At 45.1% G+C, this 26,227-nt stretch overlaps 1 protein-coding gene and 1 long non-coding RNA gene across 7 annotated transcripts in view; one reads left to right on the top strand and one right to left on the bottom strand.

Moving 5' to 3' along the window:
- Nucleotides 1-329: 329 nt before the first annotated feature.
- The window catches only part of FGF1 (fibroblast growth factor 1), an 89,066-nt gene continuing 63,168 nt past the window's right edge, over nucleotides 330-26,227 (bottom strand). For 5 of the 6 annotated variants that reach the window (XM_058733097.1, XM_058733131.1, XM_058733110.1 and 2 more), the window contains exons 2-4: nucleotides 22,090-22,294; nucleotides 7,808-7,911; nucleotides 330-2,497 (exon numbers count right to left, since the gene is read on the bottom strand). In XM_058733097.1, coding sequence (XP_058589080.1) covers nucleotides 2,303-2,497; nucleotides 7,808-7,911; nucleotides 22,090-22,258 — 468 coding nt within the window. In that variant the 5' untranslated portion in view covers nucleotides 22,259-22,294 and the 3' untranslated portion in view covers nucleotides 330-2,302. Of the gene's footprint in view, nucleotides 2,498-7,807; nucleotides 7,912-22,089; nucleotides 22,295-26,227 lie in introns of those variants that run through there. The other variant, XM_058733138.1, reaches the window with a different exon arrangement.
- Nucleotides 19,936-26,227, top strand: part of LOC131513846 (uncharacterized) — a 73,266-nt gene continuing 66,974 nt past the window's right edge. Inside the window, exons 1-2 of the long non-coding RNA XR_009262831.1 lie at nucleotides 19,936-20,329; nucleotides 23,758-23,843. This is a non-coding gene — a long non-coding RNA (uncharacterized LOC131513846). The remainder of the gene's footprint in view (nucleotides 20,330-23,757; nucleotides 23,844-26,227) is intronic.

Below are 26,227 nucleotides of genomic sequence, written 5' to 3'. Positions count from 1 at the left end.
CATTGTTTCCAGGTGCCCCGGTACCCAGTACAGTGCCTGACACACAGTAGGCACTGAAAAAAATATTCAGTGAATGAATATATGAATGATGACCGGGCGGAGGCTGGCAAGGCCATGATAGTGTTTCTTCTAACTGCTTTGGGTCTTTGAAACCACAAGCTTCCGTCTCATCTGTTAGCAACATTTAATTTTTCTTGGCCAGTGTTATATTTGAATTTGATTCATACCCTAAAAATTATGGACCATTATATATCTTAGATTTCCTCTCTGCATACCCTTTTCTGGCCAAATCTTCATAGTAAAGAAATGTTAAACCACACTGCACTATCTCCAGCTTGCCTGGAAGGATTTACTAAAATAAAATGAATGGTCTTATCCAAGTTACAAAAACAAAGTTCTGAAGTCGTTTTTCTGTACAAATGCAGAATGATATTATTAATTGTAGAATTAACTTAGTTTGGTTCCTCAATTGCACTATATTGCTTTGAACCTTCACAAACCATCTTTTGTTTGTCATCATAAATATGACAATGCAATTATAAGGAGTTATTTTTTCCGTTAATATTGTCAATTCCTTAGAACATGAGCTAATATTCTCATCAGTTTGTATCCACAGTTACCCTCTTATTGCTTAAGCGTCCCTGTTTTCAAAGGAAAACTTGTAATACCACAATTGAAAACAAAGTACAATCTCTTTTTATAGGTAAATGTAGTACAAGTAGTAGATAATTGAGGAGCTTATACATCATGTCCTATGATTATCATTCTCAGTGGCTGAATGCTAATCAGTTAACTGCCTTTGAGCTATATATTTATAAATGTGATTAAAACATACAGTCTCACAGTAAATTTAAATGGCCTATTAAAGACCTTTACATGGCAACAGTATCATATGTCAGAGATGAATGTTGTTTCTAATTTGCTAGCCACTTGGGTCAAGTTTACTTTAAGCAGGAAGCATATTTATACAAGTAATCGTAACACAAATGGTCTCTTGAGAAAAGCTGTTTGTGAGGGTTTAACATTTTTGAAGTATGCTTTTGTATATATTCTAAATGGGTATTTTATAGGCACTGGGCCAAAGCGCCTTAAATCCATGTTCCTTAGCACGGGCCTAACTGCTCCTGATGCTGCCTGAGTGTTCAGGAAGACTCGCGGGGTATGAGTTTTTTATGGGCAAGGCAAGAGAGGCTTGGGGGCCTTGGGCCCCTTCCTTTGGACAGCACGCTTCAGGACTCTGCTACTTTAAGTATGGTGGGGGGGGGTGGTGCAAGAGGAAGCAGCAGCCTCTGCAGCACCTGGGGGCTTGTTAGAAATGCACAGACTGCACCCCAGAACCACTGAATCAGAACCTACACTCAAACACGATCTGCATGTGATTTGTAAGCATTGCCTGGGACCCCAAAGCCTCTGCTTTCTGGGGACCAGGCACAGTCATGGTGTCCCTCCATCTTTCCTTCTCACTTCTGGAATCAACCTCTTTAGAGGAAATCATCCTCTCAGCCCACGTTGCCTTTCTTTCTCAGCACTCCCACACCCCAGACCCAAATGAATTTACCAATGTCTGATGTTTTTGCTTTGATCAAGAACCCACTTCTCATGCTGTCCATCTGACATCATCCAGAGGCTTCCTACTGCCGAATTATCTTGGGAAAGTCACGGCATTGTAATGACTGCCAATGCTATGCATTTATTCTGCTTTCCTGTGGGCTGAAGCTCCCATCCTTCATTTATTCTACACTGAGAGCCCACCAGAACCCAGTCTCCCCTTGCCATTTTAATCCCTTCTGTTCTCGAGGGGAGATTTTCTTCATCCTAGTTTCTACTCATGGAACACTGCCTTCCCCTAACCTAGCCATAAGCTTCCCTGCTAATATTTGTGGGGTGTTGAAAGGACGAAAGGGCATCATGCCAAGTGTTTCGGGGAATCGCAGACAGGATTTTCTCAGTAGAGGGAATCGTATGCGGTTACTAATGACCCTGGCAGCTCCCTGAACACACTTCATTTGGCCCCGCCTTTGCATTGAGAGGCTCAGCCTGCAGCAGGTGCCCAGAGGCAACTGGGCATCCACACACCCAGACTGGCCAGCCGGTTGGCCCCTAGGAGCTATTTGATCCCTCTGTTCAAACTGTGCTGGGGTAAAAGCCTCTGCAAAAAAGTGAACTGGGCATTTGGAAGCGCACTGCTTACAATTTCAGGCTCTGTGGGCCAGGGGTTAGTGCAGCCAATAGTCAAGGGAACAACCTGGGTCAGCTGGGTGAGGACCTCCTCTGGAGTGGTCGGCACCCAGGAGAGATTTCTTTAATCAGAGGAGACTGGCAGGGGGAGAAACAAAATTGCCTTCTGGCCATAGTGAGTCCGGGGACCGCGTTTGCAGCTTCCATTCTTCTTGAGACCCACAAACCAATTCTTTTCTGCGTGCTTCTTGGATGTGTAGGTGTTGTAATGGTTTTCTTCCAGCCTTTCCAGGAACAAGCATTCCTCATTTGGTGTCTGCTAAAAAGATACAACGGCAAGAGAGTAGAATTACTAATGATTAGTTTTCAGTGAAGTTTCTCTGTTTACTAGCCGTGTGGCCTTGGGTGAGTTCACTGAGGCTCTTTATGCTTCGGTTTCTTCTTCAGGAAAATTGAGATAATAGTGGAACCTATATCTGAGGGTGGTAATGAGGACATAGAGTAGGACCCAGCATATAATGAGCCCTGGGTCCTGCTTCGGATTCTATATCTCCTTCCCTCTCTCTGCCCCTCTCCAATTTGTGCTCTGTCTCTCTCTCTCTCAAATATAAATAAACATTAAAAAAATTTTTTTAATAAAATAAAATAAAATACATTTACTATCGGGGCGCCTGGGTGGCTCAGTCAGTTAAGTGTCTGACTTTGGCTCAGATCATGATCTCACAGTTCCTGGGTTCAAACCCCACATCAGGCTCTGCACCAACTGTGTGGAGTCTGCTTGGGATTCTCTCTCTCTCTCTCTCTCTCTCTCTCTCTCTCTCTCTCTCTCTGCCCCTCCTTGACTTGTGCTTTTTCTCTGTCAAAATAAATGAACTTAAAAAAAAATAAAAAGAGGTTAGTGTTAAAAAAAATACATTTGCTGTTTTTGTAAGATCCCCTTCCATTTGCTGTCCTCAGGACCCTAAAGTTTCCCCCTGGGGAGATCCTGAATGACCATGAGCACGTTAAGGGCAGGGCTGGGCCTTTTGTCTCTGTAAAGTCCTGGCACATGGACATGACCATGAAAATCAGCCCAAATAGGTAAAATCAGACTGTGATATGGTGGGGAGTTTTAAGTTTAGACTTGAAGGATAAATGAAAACCTGCTAATATTATTTTATATCCTGGTGATTTTCACTAACAGTATCAGGATTTTTACCTTAGTGCTGTCATGAATATAAATCCTTGCACAAAATGTGTCTTAAGCATAAAACATATCCTGGAAGTTAAAGTTTTTTTAAAAAATGAAAATACCTGTATTTTCTCCTATGTATAAACAGATCTACTTATACGAAGAATTGTGCTTTTTAAAAATCACAACTTTACTTTAAAAAAAAGAAAGAAAAAATTTAAAAACTGCCCAAAGCCACCCACCCAGATATAAGGAACTGGTAACAGTCGATTAACATACTTCCTCATGTCTTTATGTACATATACACAAACAGACATGGATAAGGACATATGGATATAGACTGATGATGTTACCAAAATGGCGGTATAGCTGCTTTTTTTAATGTTTATTTATTTTGAGAGAGAGAGAGAGACAGGGAGAGAGAGAGCACAAGCAGAGGAGGGGCAGAGAGGGATGGAGACACAGAATCAGAAGCAGGCTCCAGGCTCCGAGCTGTCAGCACAGAGCCTGACGTGGGACTTGAACTCATGAACCGTGAGATCATGACCTGAGCCCAAGTCAGACACTCAACAAACTGAGCCACCCAGGCACCCCATATCTGCTTTTTTTTAAGTTTATTTATTTATTTTGAGAGAGAGAGAGAACACAAGCAGGGGAGGGGCAGAGAGAGAGAGGGAGAGAGAGAGAATCCCCAGCAAGCTCTGCACCATCAATGTGGAGACCAATGCAGGGCTCCATCCCACAAACGGTGAGATCCTGACCTGAGCTGAAACCAAGAGTCAGACACTTAACCAACTGAGCCACCCAGACACCCCTGCTCTAATTTCTTTTTTAAAAAATGGAAAATAAAGCTATGAAAACATTTAATCTCACAAGAAAATAAAAGTTAAAAATGATTTAACATGTTGGCGATAATAACTGCAAAGAACAAAAAGATTTACAATGCTTAATATTGGTGAGCATAGGAAATAGACACTTTCATGCACTGTTGTGAGATAAATTGGTGGAAATTTTCTGAGGGTAGTTAGGCAATATGTATTACCTTTGACCCAGAAATTTCATTGGTAGGAATTGACCCTTAGGAGATACTTGGGCCCTTGCCCATGTATTTACCATGAGGTAAATTTACCATGAGGTAAAACAGTATTTTCAACGATGGTCTTTGCAGGATTGCACATAATGGTAACATTCGAAGCAACCTAAATCTTCATGGAAAGGTGATTGGTTCAAGTAGATAGTGGTACATCCCTACAGTGGAATTGAGGGCAGCTTCCAATTTATCAAGCTGGAAAGAATGCTATAACATATTAAATAGTACAGTTGCTTTAAAAATATCTACCAATGATTACTGTTTCACTGGGAGTTCATTGGTTGGAGAGTGGGAAGAGCCCCAGGAATTTGAACTTCCTATTTGTCAAGATTTTAGAATACATTTATTATATTTGGGTGTAAAATACTTATGCTGTATACTGACTTTGCTCCCGTTCTAAGGCATGTGATCTCTGTATTATCTCTTCCCCTACAGTGGTTGTTGATTCCCTTTCGGGTGGTGTCCAGGCTTCTTCTTCATTATTCTTAATTTGTGGGCATGTTTGTGTACTTGACTGTGAGCCCTACTTAGGGAAGAGGTGGAGTCTTGTCAGGCTTGTGTCTCCCCACCCCCAGACACAGAGCCTTGCAAATTACGGGGGCGGGGGCTCGCCAGCTAGGTGGTGAGCTTAACTTGATTCTTGAGATCGTAGAAAGCAGTCTGTAAAGTTCCCTTTGATTAGTAAGGAATACGTAACAGGAAGCTTCCTGCTTCTTATTCATTTGCAGTCTAGGGCATTGACAACTGGGTGAGACACTTTGGGTCATTTTAGAATAAGATGGGACATAGTTGTAATATTTAACTGGGTGACTCTGCTGCCTCTAGAGGAATGTATCCAGACGTTAGTGTTTGCTGCACAGTGTCAGGTGTGGGAGGAGGTAGGAAGTTTTGGACCTGTGTGGGTTGCCCGCTCCCCTGTAGGGAGGGTACCCCATGACACCCCTCAGTGGGCGTCAGGCCTGTGTCCTGTGACGAAGCTGAGGGTGGCCACGTCCCTCACCTGATGTCTCCATTGAACTAGAGCGGTCGACACACTCAGAATGGCTGAGTCACAGGCTGAGTCAGCAGGCCAGCTCGGAGATGCTCCAGCCCAACCCCACCAGGATTTGTCAGGGGTTGTTAAGCGCTTGGTGCATTGCCAGCAGCCTGGAGATGCACAGTTGATTCATGACTATTTTAAAAATTATTTTCTTTTTTTATATTTTAGCATGCTGTTTTCCCCTCAACTATTTGGGTGACATATATCCACTGTAGGAAATGTGGGAAATACAGGAAGGCATTCACATATTATAAAATTGGCTACTTATTACCCTTAGAGATAAATGCATTAATGTTTTGATATATATGTATCCTTTCATTATGAAATCTAAAATATGTCATTATTTTATATAACCTTCCATGATTAATAGAAAATATTTCATTAGTTTTAAAAATAATATGTCCTTTCCACAGACATAAACATTTGTATCAAGATGGATTAATACCTAAAACTGCCTGAGAGCATGAGGTAGAGCTCTGAGATATTTTAGAAATTGTAATTTATTAATGGAGAAGTATATCAATTATTAGGCATAATATATTAAGATTACCCTCAATATTTCAGGTGAAGCACAGTGATGGCCAGGACTATGATGGGAGCCTAGAGGAAATTGGGTTTGGGTGTTCTTCCTCAATATTTTTATACAAATAAAAGAAGGTTATAATAAGCATCAAAATGTATTTAAAAGAGGAAAAGCCATAAACTGTAAATATAACCTAGGAAATAATGAGGATAAGGGATTTATAAACTTATTATTTGTCTTCTAGCTCTCACTGGTGAAGCACTTCCCCCATTTGCCAGCAACATTGGTGGGTGGGTTCTGTGCATTGTCTCTCTGACCCCTCTTAACCCCTGTGTGTGGTAGTGACCATCCATTACTATCCTTATTTTAGACAAGGCTCAGAGTGGGTAAGTAACTTGCTGAAGTTGCAGAGAATTGAGATTCAGTTGTGAGTCCAAGATTCAGTGATTGGTTGGTTGGTTGACTGATTTTATTACCAACTGGAAGAACCACCTTTAAGAAAAATCTACTTCAAGGGCCACCTGGGTGGCTCAGTCTGTTGAGCATCTGACTCTTGATTTTGGCTTGGGTCATGATCCCACAGTCCTGGGATTGAGTCCTACATTGGGCTCTGCACTGAGTATGGAGCCTGCTTGAGAGATTCTCTCTCTCTCTCTCTCTCTCTCTCTCTCTCTCTCTCTCTTTCTCCCCTCCCCCCATCTGCCCCTCTCCCCCACTTGTGCTCTCTCTCTTTCTCAAATGAATGAATGAATAAAAAGAAAAATGTGCTTCCATGTAGCAGTCAAAGTCTAGCTCCAAACTCTTTAAAGTTGTCCCATTTGATACAGATTTCAGCAAACAGGCTACAGGAGGTGGCCCATTGCTCCTGACTTGTAGCAGGCAGCGTGAAAAACCACACTATATTTGCATCCCAAACCCTGGCTGAAGTTACAGCTTCGGGAGACAGTTTTCTGTGCCTGCTGCCAGTTGGCAATTTGATTTAAGTTAAAGGGAGCCTCAGACCAACCCCCTCTTACTACTGCCTTTTTGTAGACATCTACAAAAGGGAAAAAAAGGAGTCTGGCCAAGTCTCAATGATCAGTTGTTAGGATAAAGAGAGAGGATCATTGAAATTGAGAAATAATTTCAAAACGTGGGTCCATTGGCTTTAGTTCTCTTTCCATTGAGATCTTTTACCAAAGGCACCACGAGGGGCAAAATCAGATTGTCTGTTTCTATTCTTTTCTCACAAAGATCAGTATGTACTGAGTCAAACCTGTATAAAACATCAACCAGGAGAGAGAGGGAGCAGAAGATGTTGAGGATTTTTAGCTACTGAATAAACTCTCAGACCGTGCTTCTCAAGAACAGGGACGTGGCTCATTTGTCTTCACAGCCCTTCATACTTAGACACAGGAGGCGCTCAATACATGTTTGTTGGATGATGTATCCCATGCTAGAGTCCGGGCTTGATAATTTTTGTGAAAAGCATAGAGAGTGTGGTGGTGCTCCAGAAACATGTTTGGAGTGAATGAATGAAATGGGAATAGGTATTCTGAAATGACTGACTGGTGCGTTACTAAAATTTCAGTCAATGTCTCCTCTGTGTCTCCGTGATAATTCATTCGAGTATTTTGAGAGAATATCACAAGAAGCTCTTTCATGTCTGAGCCTAAAATAAAGCAGGGTAGAGGGTGGGAATCTTGCTGGAAAAAATAACAAACAGAGACTAATTGCTGCTTTACACTTTGCATCACTCAACGTAACAAGATTTCTGGAAACCTCCAACCCTGGCCGTGTCTGGAAGCATGTCAGCCTCATACTTACTGAGCCGTACAAAAGCCCGTCGGTGTCCATGGCCAAGTACTGGCCAGTCTCGGTACTCTTTATATACACCTCCCCCACGCTTTCCGCACTGAGCTGCAGCTGAACTGAAATAAAAATAACACGAGCAAAAGTAAATAAACACTAAAGCTTTGGCGATAGGACCTGGCGGCCAGGACAGTTAGCCATGGAAAATTCTGCTCATTCATTTTGCAGTGCCCTCAAGGATGAGCCTCAAATTAATCAAAACATTGAAATACAGTTCCTTTTTCTTTGCCCTCCAAAGAAAGCTGTCCTTTGGGAATTATGTTCTTGAGAGAAGGAGAGATGACGGCAGGCGTGCCCACCATCCCCCTGTTTGTTACACAATGACCCCTCATGCACTTCCTCTGTCTCTGTCCCCTGGCAGGAAATAACCATAGGAGGAACGACATTCGCCTTCCTAGGTGCTGTAGGGTGGGCAGTTGGCCAGCCTGAGTATGTACTCCTTCAATTATCAGCCTGCTTTGGGGGTGCCTTTTTATAGCCCCAGCCTGTTAGGCATGGGAGCTTCTCATGGACAGATTGTTATGAAAAAAATCTGATCCCGCTAGCTTGCCATACAGAGGGTTTTCCCAGGAAGTTGGATTGGTTGGTGCATCTGAAACTCAGGGAACTCTCCCACAGTGAAGTTCAGTCAACTCCCAGCCTCTGTGGCGGCCCAGCTGGGATAGAGGCAGAGGGGAACGCCAGCTTCTCATTGGGAAGACAAAGCAGTTGCCTGGGAATGCAGGGATGGGAACAGTGGTTCTCACCCTGGGGTGATTTCGTTCATCAAGCGACAGTTGACCATGTCCAGAGACATTTTTGGTTGTGCTGGCTGCAGTGAGGGTGATGGTACTGGCGTCTGGTTGTAGAGGCCAAGGATGTTATGACACATTTTGCGATGCACAGGGCAGCCCCCACAACAAGAAATTATTCATCTCAGAAGGTCAGTAGTGCTGAGGTTGAGAAACTGTGAGGTTGAAGGCAAGGACATGAGTTCCTCTGAGTTAGTCTCCCCATTTACACCGATTGATACCCCAGAGGAGCTTTGCCCACTGCTGGACAACTAACTAGAGTGTGATACCCATTCAATAATTATTCATTTGGTCATTCTTCCCATGGTAGTTCTGGAGGGAGAGATCCTTTGATGGCTAGCATTTGAGAATCAGAATTAATTCTGAACTCCCTGGACAATTTCTTTGGCCACTAGACTGTCAACAACCATCGTTAGGAGTGAAACCTGACTAAGGACCAGTGAGCACCCAGTTCTCCAGGAGGACTGACCTCCCTAAAGGTCAGCTTACTCAGGGGCTGAGGGGCAGGGTGGGCTGGAAGGAACATTGGGGTTTGGTCGGCAGATGGGGACTCCTCATTGCCTTTTCTTTGTTTTCATGTTTTATTTAATTTCTTTGAATAAGAAATACATTCCCATGCGTCAAACCTGGAAACCGTGTAAGAGGAGACTCTGAGGACTCTCCCTTCCGTTGCCTCTACCCCCCAGCCTTCACTTGCAACTGACGGGGATACGGTGGTAAACAGGATGGATGAGACCCTTCTCCTTCCTCCAAGGATACGTTCATTCTCAGGGGGTGGGGGAAGACAGAGACAAACAAGTAAACCTTCCTAGATATATTTTATGTGTATCCTTCTAGAGAGATCTTAGGTATATATGAGCAACTCCGTGTTATCTTTCCTGCCTTTTTTTTTTTTTTTTTTTTTTTTACATAAATGGTATGATATACATACAACTATATACCTTGTTTTGTTTTGCTTGTCTGTTTGCTTAGAAATTAACTGGAGAGCTTTCCAGTTCAGTACTGAAAGAGTTAACCATGTTCTTTTTGCCACTTGAATTGTGTTCTACCATGTGGCTATACCATAACCATTTAACCACTTCCTTATTAATATGTCTGTATTTTCTCATTTCCCTCTGTTTTCTCTATCTTATGATTCATCCCAAGAGTGATACATAGTTCCATCACCCTTACCCAAGATGCAGTTCTCTTGTCTTTGGAGGTGTTTGCTACAGAGACTCGGTCTCCTGTAGCTTCCTGTGGTCAGTGGAGTTTATCTAATCCACTGGAAGGAAACTGGAAGCTACTGATCTCCTTTCCCACGGGTCCTTCTGACATGGGTTACTCAGAGAGGGTAGTCATGATAGAACGGGCCAAAAGGCCTCCATCCTGACTGGGGCCTCCCCTCTAGCCTCATACCACACCACACACTCACTCACTCACCTTGCCCCACTCACTTAGCTCTCCCAACACATCAAGCTGTTTCCTGCCTCAGGATTCTTGCGTGTATTCTACCCTTTGTCTGGCACCTTCTTCCTCCCAATATTGACGAAATTGGCCCTTCTCCTCCTCCAGGCCCCAGCCTAAATGCTCCCAACTTGGAGAGGCCTTTTCCGCCCAAATCCCCTGTGACTGTCTGTACAGAGACCCTCCACCCACTGCCCCTGCCAATGCCACCTTATGATCTTCACATGATCATCTGGCTTAGTCCTTGGTTTGTTTCTTTCATGGCACTTTATACAGCATACAGTTATTTTTGCCATTTAACAGTTTAGTGGTTTATTTCTGCCTCCCCAGGAGAATGTATACCTGGGGAAAAGGGCAGGGATCTTCTCTGGCCTGTTCCCCGTATGTCTCCAGCACCTCACACAGTGCCCTGCACAACGGTTCAGCCAACATGTGTGTGCCAAATGAATGATGTTAGGCTAATATCTGCAGAGATGATCCTACTGGTTCATCATCAATAAGCCGTGCACTTTGAATTATGTTTCCAGTCATGCTTTGCGGAGTGAAGTAAGAGGGACCAAGCGGAGAGCTTTACAGGCTCTTCTACCAGCCAGCTGGGTGACCTTGGCGAGGCTCCTTCATCTCAAGGCCACAGTCTCTTTATCAGTAACATGGGTAGGGTTTATATTCAGTCTCTAAAGTTTTTCCCCAGCTCTAACAGTCTATGAAGCAAGTAAATGCCTTTAATAGCAATGATGCACACAACAGAATAGTGTGTGGCCATAAAAGGGAATCAAGTACTGATACGTGCTACAATGTGGATGAACCTTGACAACAGGCTCAGTGAGAGAAGCTGGTCACAAAGGACCACTTATTTTATGATTCTGTTTAAATGAAAGTTCCTGAATGGACAGACGCAGAGAGACAGGACATAGATTAGTGATAGGCAGGAGCTGAGGAGGAAGGTGGAGAGAGCAAAGGGGGCATTATGGTTGGGAGGTATAGGGTTTCATATTTCAATAAAACTGTTTTTTTTTTTAGTACCCTGTATTTTCATTGGACTTGATGGCTTTCATAGAAGTTGTACATACATTTTTCTGTCAATTTATCAGCATAATCCTGTATGTTTAAGAGAGACAAAAGGAAGGAACTAACTGTGTATTGATCACCTATAATGTGCCAGGCATTGTGGTAGTTTCTATCCTGGTATAAATAGTATAAAATTATAGCGCAGGTTCCAGAATCAAACTACATGAATTGCAATTCTGGCTTGGCTACGATATGTGATCATTGGTCAAATTATTCAGCTCTGTTACCTTATGCATAATGATAGTACCTGCTTCATGGAGTTGTTTTGAGGACTAAATGATCTAATATATGGAGAGTGCCGAGGACCATTACTGTCATTTCCACCTAGCTACGGTGACCTCATTGCTTCTTACAGCATTCCCTGTTGGAAGATGGCAGTGGCTTTGTCCTACAGGTGAGGAGACCGAAGCTTGCTGAAAGCATATTTTACTCAACATTATACTTATAATCAGGAAAAAAATCGTGACCAGAGCCCAGCTTTGAGTATTTCAAGTATCCTGCTTTTACTTCTCTTTCATACAACACCTTGGGACCCAGTGATGGGAAAGATGGGTCCAAATCCAGCCAAATTCCCTTTCTTGCACCCACTTATGTTCAAACAAGACGTACAAGATGGCAGATGGTCATCCAGGATCCCATTTGTAGCTACGAAGGGAATGATGTTAGTTGCCTGGGGCTGTTTTCCACCTACCACCCATATGTGTAGGTATTGAGTCAAACACATTCTAGATGCTACAGGAATCCCATAGGGCAGGTCCTTTTGGGTAATCAAGGAAGATTTTTTTTTTTTTTTAAGATAGACTTTATATTTTAAAGCAGTTTTCGGTTCACAGCAAAAATGAAGAGAAGGTACAGTGATTTCCCATGTACCCCCTGCCGTCACACACGTGTAGCGCCGGTTATCAACTCCCCCTCACAGTGGTACATGGGTTACACATGATGGACCTAAACACTGACACATCAGTATCATCAAGGAGGATTTTCAAAAAGCTTTTCACTTCCTAGTTCATTTGTGTTCTGCGGCTTACATAGCCTGCATTTGTCTTTCTGTGGGGGTAGGTAGAGTCGACTTTGGACTCCCATCTTGGCCGCGTGAGGGCCTCACGGAGGTAAACACGAGCCAGGGCTGCTTGGCACGGGGACGCAGTCCTCGGCCGTGAGCCCCCACACCAGGGTTGCTGCACTGGTGAGAGTTCGTCTCAAGAGTTTCCTCTGTAAATATTATTTCTCCAGGATGTCCAAGTTTCATAGCTCATTTTCACTGGATTTCTTTCTGGCGAAGTTTCCTAAACATATATCCTCTGCGAGCAGGCCTGGCAGGAAGGAGTAACACCCAGCCGGGGCCGCTCGTGTAACCGACGAGGCGTCCAGCTCCCCAGGGTGACTTCATTCCAGTTTTCTAAACTTACAGTCTCCCGCAGCTGCTGCTGAGGAGGGGAGCGGGAATGGGGCGTATGAGAGAGGGGGACTCTCAAGGAGGGAGGGGCCGGCCCCACAGCCCGGCTGAAGCGGAGGCTCCTCCCCCTCGGAGCAGGGCCAGGGGCCTGGAAAGGCTCTCAGTCAACACGCGCGCATCGCGCGTCCGTTGCGTGCTGGGGACCGTGCCCCGTGCCACACACCGACCCTACTGCAGGAGCCTCGGGGTTCAGACCCTGAAATGATAAAGCCACACCACAGAACCCCTCCCCCCACTCGCTTTTGAGCTCAAAACGAACACAAGTGCAACTACACAGAGTGCAACTACACGACTACAACAGAGACTCTGTCTCATGCATGGGTATTAGGTATTATTAGATAGAGCAGATATGCCTATGGATGGGGTAGATGCAAAAAGCTGAAAGTAATGTGTGCTGAAAACAGCACATTGCAAAAGCATATTTCTAGTAAATCCTTGAAGAAATTCTGTAAAAAACACAAAACAATGTGCATAGCTCATGAATATATAGGGAGTAAGATAGGAAAGTGTGCATTAGATTCAGACCAAATTCATACCAGTTGCTGCCATGAGGAGGATGAGAAGAAGGGCCAAGTCTGGGGACTGCTGGTGGGAGGAACTTCCCCTTTGTCCTAGCTCTTCATTTCTTTACAAACACAGTTCTTTTTTTTTTTTTTTTTTAATTTGAAAACATTTGTTTAATGTTTATTCATTTTTGAGAGACAGAGCATGAGCAGGGGAGAGGCACAGAGAGAAAGGGAGACACAGAATCCGAAGCAGGCTCCAGGCTCTGAGCTGTCAGCCCAGAGACTGATGCGGGGCTCGAACTCATGAACTGGGATATCATGACCGGAGCCCATGTTGGATGTTTAACCAACTGAGTCACCCAGGTGCCCCAACAAACCTAATTCTGAGGCAAGAACAGCCAGTGGGTGACCCTGGCTCAGTTTGGTTGATGGGGCTGCTGCTGATCGTGGCTCACTCCTTTCTGGAGCAGTAGTTGATGGATGAGGCTCAGCACAATGGGCAAATACTCAGAGCTGGCCAAGATTCCATGCCCCTGATGACCCCTGCTGTGCCTTACGACCCAGCTCAGGCTTGAGCCAAGCACCATGTAGACCTGAACGTAGGTATCCATGAAGGTGACTCCCTTGGCGGTTGACAGGGAGCCAGAAAAGCTGATAAGGCAGGACAGGGCTGAGGGGCCTCTAGGGCCACACATTCTCTGCTCAGTTTCCTTTTCTGCCACATTGCACCAGGTTAACTAACACCTGAGCAAAAGGGAAGGAACACTTTTCTTTATCCCATGCGGGGAATTTAGGACTTGTAGTCTGTAACAGGAAGGTCCTTGGCTCTCACACATCCCAAGGATGAAGGGGCAAGGACTTTTCAAAAAATGGGACAAGTCATTTCATCCATAGAGTATGTATTGTTCCATACTTCCGAAATGGGAATAGGAACTTCTGCACTAGCAGAAGAAATGGAAGCAGTTCTTAATTTAAAAAATTTTGGGGGGCGCCTGGGTGGCTCAGTCTGTTGAGCGTCCGACTTCGGCTCGGGTCGTGATCTCGCGGTTCGTGAGTTCGAGCCCCGCGTCGGCTCTGTGCTGACAGCTCAGAGCCTGAAGCCTCTTAAGATTCTGTGTCTTTCTCTCTCTCTCTGCCACTCCCCCACTCATGCTCTGTCTCTCAAAAATAAATAAACATTAAAAAAATATTTTTTTAATTTGTTATTTTATTTTATTTATTTATTTTTAAATTTCTTTGTTACGGCCACCAGTTCACATAGCCCCCAGGGCCCGCACAAGCACAGAGGCCCTACCCCTGCCTGGGGCTCTTGCCTTCTCTATCCCCAGCCAGCCTCTTCTCTGCCCCCGCTCGCCAGCAATTTTTTGAAACATACTCTAGAAATACGTTTCTTAGAGAAATTCACATTTATAAAGCATTGTAAAAAATGTCCTAAAAGAAGGTCGTAAATGTTAGCTTGGTGGATTTGTGACCATCATATCTTCTTTACTAGGAATCCATTAGGGAGTGCTGGTTTGGGAATGGCCTGTTTATCAAAAATAGATGTCAGGGGGGCGCCTGGGTGGCGCAGTCGGTTAAGCGTCCGACTTCAGCCAGGTCACGATCTCGCGGTCCGTGAGTTCGAGCCCCACGTCAGGCTCTGGGCTGATGGCTCGGAGCCTGGAGCCTGTTTCCGATTCTGTGTCTCCCTCTCTCTCTGCCCCTCCCCCGTTCATGCTCTGTCTCTCTCTGTCCCAAAAATAAATAAAAAAAAACGTTGAAAAAAAAATTAAAAAAAAAAAAAATAGATGTCAGGGGAGCCTGGGTGGCTCAGTTGGTTAGGCATCTGACTTTGGCTCTGGTCATGATCTCGTGGTTCATGAATTCGAGCCCCGTGTCCGAATCTGTGCTGACAGCTCAGAGCCTGGAGCCTGCTTCAGATTCTGTGTCTCCCTCTCTCTCTTCTCCTCCCCCACTCATGCTCTCTCCCTCTCTCTCTCTCAGGTAATGAATAAACAGAAAAAAAAAATGTTTTTTAATACTTAAATGTCATTTCCATCTTCGTGGATCATGCTCCTCCCTGCCCTGTGTTTATAGTTTGGACCCCTTCACGGATCTTTACTGGGAGCCTGTGTAAAGATGAACCCAGAGCTTTTGGGTGGATATGCTAGCCCCCAACTGGGCAGTCTACCTTTTTTTCTGCAGAGCTATATCTCTGGTTTTCTCTTCTCCCCAGTGCCTTCCATTAGCTCTTAGCAGTTTATTTACGTTAGATCCACATGATTCTTACTTTCCAAGAAGAGAAAGACGGAAGAGGTATTAGGAGCCTGCCACTGCCAAGATCAGGGAGCTTTGGGGCACTGCACCATGGTTCCAAGCCCCAAGCCGTCCTGGCATCTTCCTGTCCTGCCCTAGGAAGTTTTATTTTTATTTCAGTTTTCAATTAATTAATTTTAAAATGACATCCAAGTTAGCGTATGGTGCAATAATGATTTTAGGAGTAGAATCCAGTGATTTATCCCCTCCGTATAACACCCAGTGCTAATCCCAGCAAATGTCTTCCTAGGAATTTTTAAAGATAAGATTACAGCTGGTGTGTATGGGAGACAAATGAGTGCAGAGGGAGGTCCTTTCTGCTTTGGTAGCATGTCTGTGGCCTTTAAGCCTGCTTTCCACCTCTGCTCTCCAAAGAGAGGCCAAAAAAGATTACGTGCCTGGTTTATTCTGGGTTGGAGACTTCCCGTCCTCTGCTGTGTTTACCCAAAGTGAGGTCAGCCTCATTCAGAACTCGGTGAGGTTGTTTTATGTCAATGGCATTTATAATTAAAATGTAGCCACAAGCTGGGCTCCCTAAAGCATTAGAGAGAGATGGAGAAGAAAAAGAAATTGAGCTTGTGGAAAAAAAAATTCCAGTGGTCTGGAATATATATATATATATATATATATATATATATATATATATGTATATATATGAAAAAGACTTTTCTTAGAATGTGTAAAGGTGTCTGCTTCTGCTTTGAGACTGAAAAAAAGGTGCCTGGAAAATTTTGATCTAGTCCATGGACTGTGTGATATTCAAAAAAAAAAAAAAAAAAAGGTTATCTAGAAAAATCTCTTCTGTATAACCAGATAAGGAGTGAGTGGGAGGAGAGGGGCAGAGATCCCTCTGGCATCACATCCCACCAAGATGGGAATACCCCACAGAGGGGAGTTTTTCTGCCCGAAGACCTGCCCTGCTCTCTGGCTTTGGCACCAGGGCCCAGCTCTGCCCACCTTGGTGATTTGAAAGCCGTCTTGACTTTCAGCCCCAGCTGGTGGGGAACAAAGTGCCTTTACCTTCAGGTGCCGAGTCATAGTAAACTAGAAACCGGAAGTCTGTACTGCCCCAGTACAAGGAGGCAGGAGGGATTGCACCCTAGAGGAGTCTGCCCTTTCTAAAGGGCTGCAAAGTAGGATTCCTTTGACCGGTGAACTCCCTTAGTGCCTTTAGGATGTGGTTTGATTTATAAATATTTGATTGGCACACACTTTGCTCAGGAACATTTCCATTTGTGTGGTGAGCACTGCCAGTAATCCTGCTCCTCACACAGCCCTCCTGTGTGCTTGGGGAGGCCGGGGGCGTTGGCCACAGAAGGCAGCAGATTGGGGATGCTCGTGAGCTTATTGTTCTTCTCCAGTTACTGGTGTAGATATTCATCCCATCGGGGAACAAGTCATGTCCCCCTTCGCCTGAGAGGAGACTCCAGCAGAAAGAGCAGAATCAAGCATGGAGCCCCTCCTTGCTTTGCCCAAGACAGCACACTCTGCCAGAGGAGTTAGACAGGGCAGGCCTTGCTGGGCCAGGCGCTGGGCACATTTTTCCTACATGCCAGCCCTTGAGAGTTCCAAACCTAGATAGTCCCAGTGACACAGAGATGAAGAAAGGTAAGGTCAAGTAAGGAGGAAGGTCAAGTAAGCCTAGGGGTCAAGTAAGCCAGGAGGAGGGTCAAATAAGCCTAGGGATGATGAGGGTGATAAATAACATTTTTTGAGCACCTACTGTGTGCCTGGCAGTGTGTATAACATTTTTGAGCTTCCTACTTTCCTGTGACATGGGAACTGTTGTCATCCTTGTTTTTAAAATGAAGAAATTGGGGCGCCTGGGTGGCTCAGTCAGTTAAGCGTCCGACTTGAGCTCAGGTCACGATCTCGCGGTCCGTGAGTTCGAGCCCCGCGTCGGGCTCTGGGCTGACGGCTCAGAGCCTGGAGCCTGCTTCCGATTCTGTGTCTCCCTGTCTCTCTGCCCCTCCCCTGTTCATGCTCTGTCTCTCTCTGTCTCAAAAATAAATAAACATTAAAAAAAATTTTTTTTTAAAATGAAGAAACTGAGGCATGTGGGGAAGTAACTTCCCCACGGTGACAAGGAACTAGTAGACAGGGACCTACATCTACACCTATCTGACCCACACGACAGGCTTTGCGAATCCAGTATGTTTATTTGATCAGTTTGTGGGGCAAAACCACCATTACGGTATTGATGTCAATGGTGGTAGTGGTATGTGGAAAGAGACGTAGTCTTGGAAGAAGAAGCTATGGATCTGTGACAACCCTTCCCAGTTACTAGCTGGTCACAGGTCCTGTTAACTCAGTGTTTGCAGAGTGATGACAATTCATAACCTGTGGGTTAAGTGGAAATGAACGAATCTAACATAATGCGGGGCCCCGGGGTGGCTCAGTTGGTTAAGGGTCCAATTTGGCTCAGGTCATGATCTCACGGTCTGTGAGTCTGAGCCCCGTGTCGGGTTCTGTGCTGACAGCTCAGAGCCTGAGGCCTGCTTGGGATTCTGTGTCTCCCTCTGTGCTCCTCCCCCATTTGTGCTCTGTCTCTCTCTGTCTGTCAAAAATAAATAAATGTAAAAAAAAAAAAAATTAAAAAAAAGAACCTAACACAATGCCTGGCATATATTACGAGTTCAATAGGTATTTACTGAATATATTGTTGAATTTGAATTTATCTGCCACCAATACAATGCATTCACTCCTCAAATTAATATTTATTGGGCACTATACCAAATGCCATTCAACATACTGGATGCAAAATTGCAGTGTTGAGCTGTAAGAGACAAAGTCCCATCTTCAGGGAGCTCAGCTGGGGAGAAAACCATTCACTAATCACACAAACAAATACAAGGAGATACGCATGGTACAATGCACTCCTCAAATGTCCTGTGTCTGAAATGGAACCGGTCATCCTTCTCTGTGCCTGTTCCCTCCAGGATCCTCCCTCTCCTGGTGACACAACTCTGCTCATCTTCCAAAGAAAATCGCAGGGAGTCCCCATGGATCTTCCTACAATTTAATGTCCCTTCCCTTGTCTCCTGGTCTGCAGTTTTTATTCTGTGCCTGGCTTTCCTAGAATGGCAGTGTAACAGATGTTCACAGCCTATAGTGATGATTGCCTACGACCACGATTTGAGGAGTTGTAATGGGATAAACCAAAAGCATCTTCTCTATGGGCCAGAGAGTCCCACCAGTGGGGACAGTTTACTCAGAGCTACATTACACTGGCCTGTGCACAAGCATCCTTTGTAGGTTTATGCCACTCCAAGAAAGGGTTTGTGTCAGGTACTTGGAAATTTACTCTCCTGGAGGTAGGAAGAAGATAAGTTTTGAAAATATCCCAATTTTTCCCAGGGCGGATCCGCTGAATGGGGACAAAGAGAAGCTATGAAAAGGGCTATTTTTTACCTTGTAGAGCTGGAAGGCATATGGTTCTATTTTGTATGATTTATGTAGATTTGTTTCAATATTTGATTGGCTTTTAGAAATATTCTTTCCAATGGAAGTCTTAGAGTATAGCTCTATACCTGTGACCACAGTGTCTAGTCATGTTCAAACTAATGGGAGGGAGTATCTTTGCTAACTATTTAGCCAGGGTCATCCCACTGTGTCCAACCCTGCCTGTCCAGATTGATCAGATTGATTCAGAATAACCCTTGGCATCAAGATGGACTGTGTCAGTACCGCCACTGGGCAGTAGAGGGCGACAGAACCACACCCAGTGGGTATATCCACACCAGGGAGTCCTCTTGCCTGCAGGACTTTTCAGCCTTGTCAGGCACACAAGTGATGTTATTCCCATTCCATGGGTGAGGAAGCTGAGTCTCAATATTTTCCCCAAGATTACACAGTTGGGAACCCTGGAGACATCTAAATTTCTAGACAGGAGAGGATGGTTGGGTCCTTGGGTTGAGGGACTTGACATTTATTTTGCAGAGCATTTTATGCAAACTGGAGAGAATGGTCATTGTTTAGTACTGCTCCTGACAGCGTGGGAATATGAATCCGCGCTTTCTGACTCTAAATCTAGGCCCCCCTAAGTCTCTTCAGAGAGTTATGTGGATTATCCCATTCTCCAGTCATTGACAGGTACAGGGATGGATTTCTGCTTACTCACCCCACGTACTCTGATTTCTGTTCTCCTTAGTCCTTGTTCTTAGTTCTAGAGTAAATAAATAGGCCAACACAACTCTGCATTTTGCCAGAGAGACCTTGAATCAAAACCGGAATCTAGACCATTGGCCTTCCTGGGAGACAATGTTATAGAAGTGATGAAAGGAAGGTCCTCAAATGTTATACTGTATTTCCACATGCTGTGGGTTGAGTATCTGGAAGTCCCAATGACGGTGATGACAACAGCAGCAATAGTGACCGCCGTGTGCTGAGCTGTTACCCTGAGCCACGCACTGTGCCAGCCACTTTCCTTAGATTATCTCATTTTATCCTCCCAAGGAACCTGGGAGGCAAGTAATATTATTCTTATTTTACAAGTGAGAAAAGGGAGGCCAGAAAGCTTACGTAACTAGCCCAAGTTCACTTGGCAAAGAGTCAACCCAGCATTGCCTGGAAGTCGCCCTCCTCACACATGCCTCCCATTTTCTTGTGCTACATTCCAAGGGTTCCTGACATCGTAGGTCAGGCGGCCAAACTCAGAGCACATTCAGAAGTTGTCCCCATGTTACATGCCCAGAATGCAATCCATAATGCTAATGATGGATGACAACAGTGAAGTCGCATGCCATTTGTACTAAAATTCCAGTACTTGGAATAAGTCCTAATTGTTGCATCTTATTTTCTCAGATTTCAAGATTTCCCAGAAAAACCAGCCTAACCCTGAGGAATACATCATCATGGTTGTCTTTCCCTTGGGATTCTGAGCACCAGAGAGCATCCCCATTGGTTCAGAAAACGGGTAAGATTTATCAGAAACATTTAAAACCCCAGAGGAATTATGAGGCGCCTGGATGGCTCAGTAGGTTAAGTGTCCGACTCTTGATTTCTGCTCAGGTCATGATCTCATGGTGCGTGGGTTCGAGCCCCATGTTGGGCTCCACGCAGACGGTGCAGAGCCTGCTTGGGGTTCTCTCTCTCTGCCCCTCCCCAACTTGAGCGTGCTTTCTCTCCCTCTCTCTCAAAATAAATAAATAAACTTAAAAAAAAAAAAAACAAAACCCAGAGGAATTAAAGCTGCTTTCCTTGTGCTGTGTGGGGCAGATCACGTGAATTCTATAGCTTGCCTCACACAGTGGACTACAGTCTAAGTCCATTTGTTTGCAGTAAATGTTACTTATACATACGTTTGACATACTAAGTAGAGTCTTTTTTGACTCACTCTGGTGCCTCGTTTTCATCAAATATAAGGCATTCGCTAGGCCTATTTGACGACAAACCACCAAAACAAAACCCCTCAAAAATCTAATCCTGCGGGTGCAGGCCTCAACATCAGTTTCCTTACTCTTTATCTCAAGGGTCTGCCTGGTGGTTGGGAAGGAAGAGACAATGCCTTCTGGTCCATAAGTGCTGGCTTCCAACCCCATGACCTTTGCATCTGAGAGCAGCATGAGCACCACTGAGGTGATCATCTGTGCTTACGGCCCGCAGCCTTTGGCACATATTACATGAATCATGAAGACTCTCTGGTATATCAACCATCACATCAAAGCCAGTATTTTGCATTCTGTTTTAAAGCTAGTTCTGCAGAACCTTACTTTCTACCTGGGCTGTGATTATGCACCTCCTGGTTTCCTCTACGCCTTTCTTCCCTTGATTCACAGTGTGTTTTACCCGTTAGATCGCTGACCCTCTACGCAGGAACTAGGTCTGGCTTTTGGCGTCTCTCCAACAGCTAATGCTTCAGGGATGCTCAGGGAATCCCTGCTAACATCACAGCAGGACGCAGGCACCTAATATCAAACATGCACACCACTCACCGCAAGAAGTACTAAAGCAGAAGGGAAAGATTTTTATCCTTAGATAGTCAGGAAGACTCATTTCTCTAAAGTCATACCTCCATTTATCAGCACCATCCGAGAGCTAAGCTGGCAGGAAAGCCCAGAAGAGATGCTCAGCATTTGGCTTCAGCTGTTCCCGCTCTCCAGTTTCTCTAAGGTCTGGAGAATGACTTTACCTCTCCCGTTACCACAACCACATCTGCATGATCTGCAGAGCGAAAGCTGCATAATTTATGATGTGTAAGACTGTGATTATGAACTAGGATCTCACAAATCAAGCTCAGTGGAAACATAACCTGGAGAGTCCCTTCCCATGAAACTGAGCCCGCGTCTGTGTGTGGGGTTGACTGCCCCTGCCCCAGGTGGCCCTTCCTGTCGTAGAGCAGGCAGGGTCCTAACCGGCCTTGGGGGCCAGGCCTTTCTTCACTAAATTACAGAAACCCCGAAGAGCCGAACACTGGCAGCCACATCTGATCTCAAAGCAGTTGTGTGAGGTCAACAGGCCATCCTTTTACGGTCTTGAAATAGGACCCCTTTAGGTAGGCTGTAGCTCTCACAGCTCCTTATTTTCCACACCTAGGCCCTGTGCACATTTATGTCACCCTGCCTGAACAGAACCTTGGAGAAAAGGGTACCCGTACCCAGATATCCTCCCTTCTCGCATCCTTGACTAAGAAAGACACCAGGAAGGTCTGGGGCTACAAGAGAAATGGGTGCTTACTGTGCTGGTCGCTCCTGTCCCTCGTCCCATCCACTGTGCCATCTGGAAGGATCCTCAGGAAGTGGCCCCCGTTGCTACAGTAGAGGAGTTTGGGTTTCTTGTAATTCCCTGGAGGCAGATTGAACTTCTCCGTCAGGGCCGTGAAGGTTGTGATTTCCCCTTCAGCCATGGCTCAGCGGCTGCTGCTTAGGGTGTGCTTTCAAGGCTGTAAGAAATTAGACAACCCTATAGAGTGTCCCACCAGCCAAGGTGCTGCGTCCCCTTCCGAGACGGGAAGGAGAGCCTCGGGGCACGGGGCCCCTGCTCGGTTAGTAAACCACAAACTGCCCAGGCGATGCCCACAGCAAACGGGTCTGTGCGGTGGGCAGTGGTTAAGGAAGAAAGGTCTCTGGCATGGGAGGGATTTTCAGGACATTTCTTACTTCCCAATTGGCCACGGCTTTGGACAAAGCCATGCATTTTTTAGAACTTCAAATTTAATCATTTGGCCAAGGGAAAAAAAAAAAATAATGTTTTGGTCCCTCCTGATCCACACACATCCTCAAATTAAACACTGAAGTTGTACTAAAATAACACCTGGGTTCTGGCTGAAACCCACAAAAGCCGAGAGGCCGGCACTGAGGTTTTGCTCTCCTCCTCCCACTGTGTGGGCTGGGGACTGCCTGCCCCGTGTACGCAGATAGCTCAGATAGCCCGACTGTTCGGGACCTGTAGGAAAAGGTACGGAAGGGCCCTCAGACCGCCCGCAATAGAGATGGCCAAGGGTTCACCTGTAATGGCAAATTCTGGATTTGCTGGTGGGAACAGAACTAGAACCAGGGAACAAACACTTGGGGGTGTTATGCGGGATTTTGAAGGGCAGACACTGTCCCAAAGGAAACTTTATGAGACAGATCTTTTGGAGGTTCTGCCAGTGATTGCCTGCTTCCTCAGGTTTCCATACATTCTCATGTCACATAGAGAAGGTAGGTCTGGCTCTTGTACAAAAGCCAGCTTCATTTTAAGTATTTGTTAATGAGACATACTTAGTGTGACACAGAAACCATCATATTCCACATTATAATCCTCTAAGATTGTATACACCCACTATAGAGAGACTTATAGTATCAGTGTTAAAACACCCAGTGACATGAATCTAAGTTTTAAAAGGCCAAACTAATAGGGGCGTCTGGGTGGCTCAGTCAGTTAAGCCTCTGACTTCTGCTCAGGTCATGATCTCACGGTTCGTGGGTTCAAGCCCCACGTCAGGCTCTGTGCTGACAGTTCAGAGCCTGGAGCCTGGTCTGGATTCTGTGTCTCCCTCTCTCTCTCTCTGCCCCTTCCCTGCTCACGCTCTGTCTCTCCTGCTCTCAAAAATAAATTAAGATGGGGCGCCTGGGTGGCTCAGTCGGTTGAGCGTCCGACTTCAGCTCAGGTCACGATCTCGCGGTCCGTGAGTTCGAGCCCCGCGTCGGGCTCTGGGCTGATGGCTCGGAGCCTGGAGCCTGCTTCCGATTCTGTGTCTCCCTCTCTCTCTGCCCCTCCCCCGTTCATGCTCTGTCTCTCTCTGTCTCAAAAATAAATAAACGTTAAAAAAAAATTAAAAAATAAATAAATAAATTAAGAAGATTTTTTTAAAGCCAAACTAATAAACAGAATTTTAAAACATCTACTTGTCCCACCATTTAGAAGAATAAAGCACTGGTGATTCCAAGGACACACAAGGAAGAGGCGAAAAAGAGCCGGGGAACTAGTGCGGGAACTTCCTTACGAGTGTGAGTAGGTCCTGATTGCACACACTGATTATTGAGTGGCCTCATAATGGTAGTGATCATCATCATTAACATTAACTTGTAATCCGGGCTATAAGGTAACTCCTATAACCTTCATTATTACTCTTTGAGACAGACACTCATTATCCCCATTTTTTTGTAAAATGACACCAGAGCTTATAGACATTCGATGGCCCGTCCCAGGTCAACGCCTACTGGGTGGTGGGAGCTGAGCCTCAAAAGGGGTGTGTTGAAACAAAGCCATCATTCGCCCCTAACACCAGGAAAAGGTGAAGTGACTTCACTGATATTGCAGTGTCATTGCCAGAAGTGGGATTTTTACCCACGGTCTGGCACATACATCTGCCCGCATGAGTTCATTATTCGTTACGTTATCCGTTTGTGATCCAGATATTGGCTATCACCACCAACACCCTCCACTTTTGTCCCTGTCAACCTTACAGTGGGACTCCAGGCATCTCCTCATTTCCCAGGAGACCCTACATCACCAGGGAACACTGTGAACTTCGCGGAAGGCCTGCCAGCCTCCCGCATCCCCTGAAGTAACCATCCATCCATCCATCCATCCCCAGAGCAACCTCATAGAGTTGCTCATGTGGAAGGCAATTCCATCATAAATTGAGACAACAATTTGAGTAATTGGTCCTGGTGACTTTGGAATTGGGGTTCATGCTGGAAGCATCTCATTGTTTCTTTTGCTCCAGGCATTTTAACATCTGTGGTACGTGTTTTCCAGTCTGTACTCACGTGAGCTCGTTACTGTCCCCACTTCCAGCCATGGTTTGCCGTCCCTCTGAGTACCCCCAAAGGGAATTTTGCATACACTATATAAACTATGTTTAAAGTCAGGCCATCTCAAATATCCTCTTCACCTGTGGCAAAACTCCGTCCAGCTCATTTCAGATAATACAGTAACAGATTGAAAATGTTACTTACATCCACACACTTTACCTCCCGTGGCACCTTGCTTTTGCTTCCCAAACCCACATTCTCTCTTCCAAACCCTTCTTATTCATCCACAAGCCTCTACATCTCTGGGCCTACCTCTCTCTCTCTCTCCCTCTCACGTCTGTCTGTCTTTTTCTGCTCAGCCCTTCTTCACCCAGCTTCTCAATCTCCCTCTCATTCCACTTGCTTCTGGATCCCCTTTTGATAGAAAGCTCTTCAGCTCTTTCCAGCTTTGACATCCTCACCCGTCACCTCTCCATTGACATGCGACGGTGATCAGTTCCCCGTTCCTTCAAGTACAGCCAAGAGATAAAAAAGATTTTTTTGTTCCTTTTCTCCCTCCAAGCACTTGCTAAGTTGTCTACTTAATTTGGTACAGGAGAAAATAATTATATATTGGTGGATATATATTTGACATTTAACTGTACAAATAGCCATTCATGTTGTCAGTCTTCGGGGGATGGACTTTTGTTTCTTGTTGTCCCTGGGTTTCCTCAAGTGGAGGTCTCCATGGGCCCCTGACTGTGCATCAGGTGCAAGTGAAGGATGGCTTCCCTTCTAGATCCAGCACCGGTGGGGAGTCTCCGTTAAGTTGTTGTCTAAGTGTTGGGTATAGATTTGGCTGTATCCGTTTGCATTCGTGCTTCCAGCCCTTTGGGATGAACGGGAACAGATACAGCAGAAGGCTCCTGTGGGTAGAGGCAGCAGCCGTGGCCAAGGATTGTCCCATGCTCATGTGCTCATGTGTGTATAAGCCACGCAGCGTAGACTTCACCACTGTGGAGCTCTCCCCAGATTAGCAACCTCGGCCAGAGACCAGCAGGCCCTCAGGTGTCCCTTCCTCTCCATCACCGTGCCATCTGCTGTTATAAAGCCACAATTCTGCTCTTTGCCTGCTCCCCCCCGACTTCCACCACCAGTAAGAGGGACAGTAGTGGGGGTGGCTGTACTAACTTCAGATTGCTCCCATGACCCTGCAGTTTACATCCATATCTGGAAACCTGAAGGGAGGACATGTTAACTCCTGAAAATAAGCTTTGAGTCAACCTGAAGCTGATAGTCTATGGCAGTGGGATCTTTGAATGAGCTGAAACATACAAAAAGTAAAATCTCTTTTTGTTGCTGAAGGAAACCCCAGAGGCACAAAAAGGCCTTATTTATTTATTTATTTATTTATTCATGTATTTATTTATTGGCTCTATTTACAATTTACCTACATTTGAGGCAGTCGTTAGTCCTAATTTCCTTGCCTCTTCAGGATTTGTTAGAAGATAGGGATAAAAGAAATCTATGACATGATAAAACCATTAAGCAACAGCCTTTGTGGGCCCTTGGGGGTTTTCACAAATTGCTCTAATAAATGAGTCCATTAACTACATGAAATCAGGCATTAAGCCTAATGGAAATTTATAAATTCT

This window comes from Neofelis nebulosa, chromosome 1, assembly GCF_028018385.1.
Source record: "Neofelis nebulosa isolate mNeoNeb1 chromosome 1, mNeoNeb1.pri, whole genome shotgun sequence".
In the NCBI taxonomy this organism is placed as follows: domain Eukaryota; kingdom Metazoa; phylum Chordata; class Mammalia; order Carnivora; family Felidae; genus Neofelis; species Neofelis nebulosa.
The sequence above is the reverse complement of the archived record's forward strand: the minus strand, read 5'-3'. Positions and strand labels throughout refer to the sequence as shown.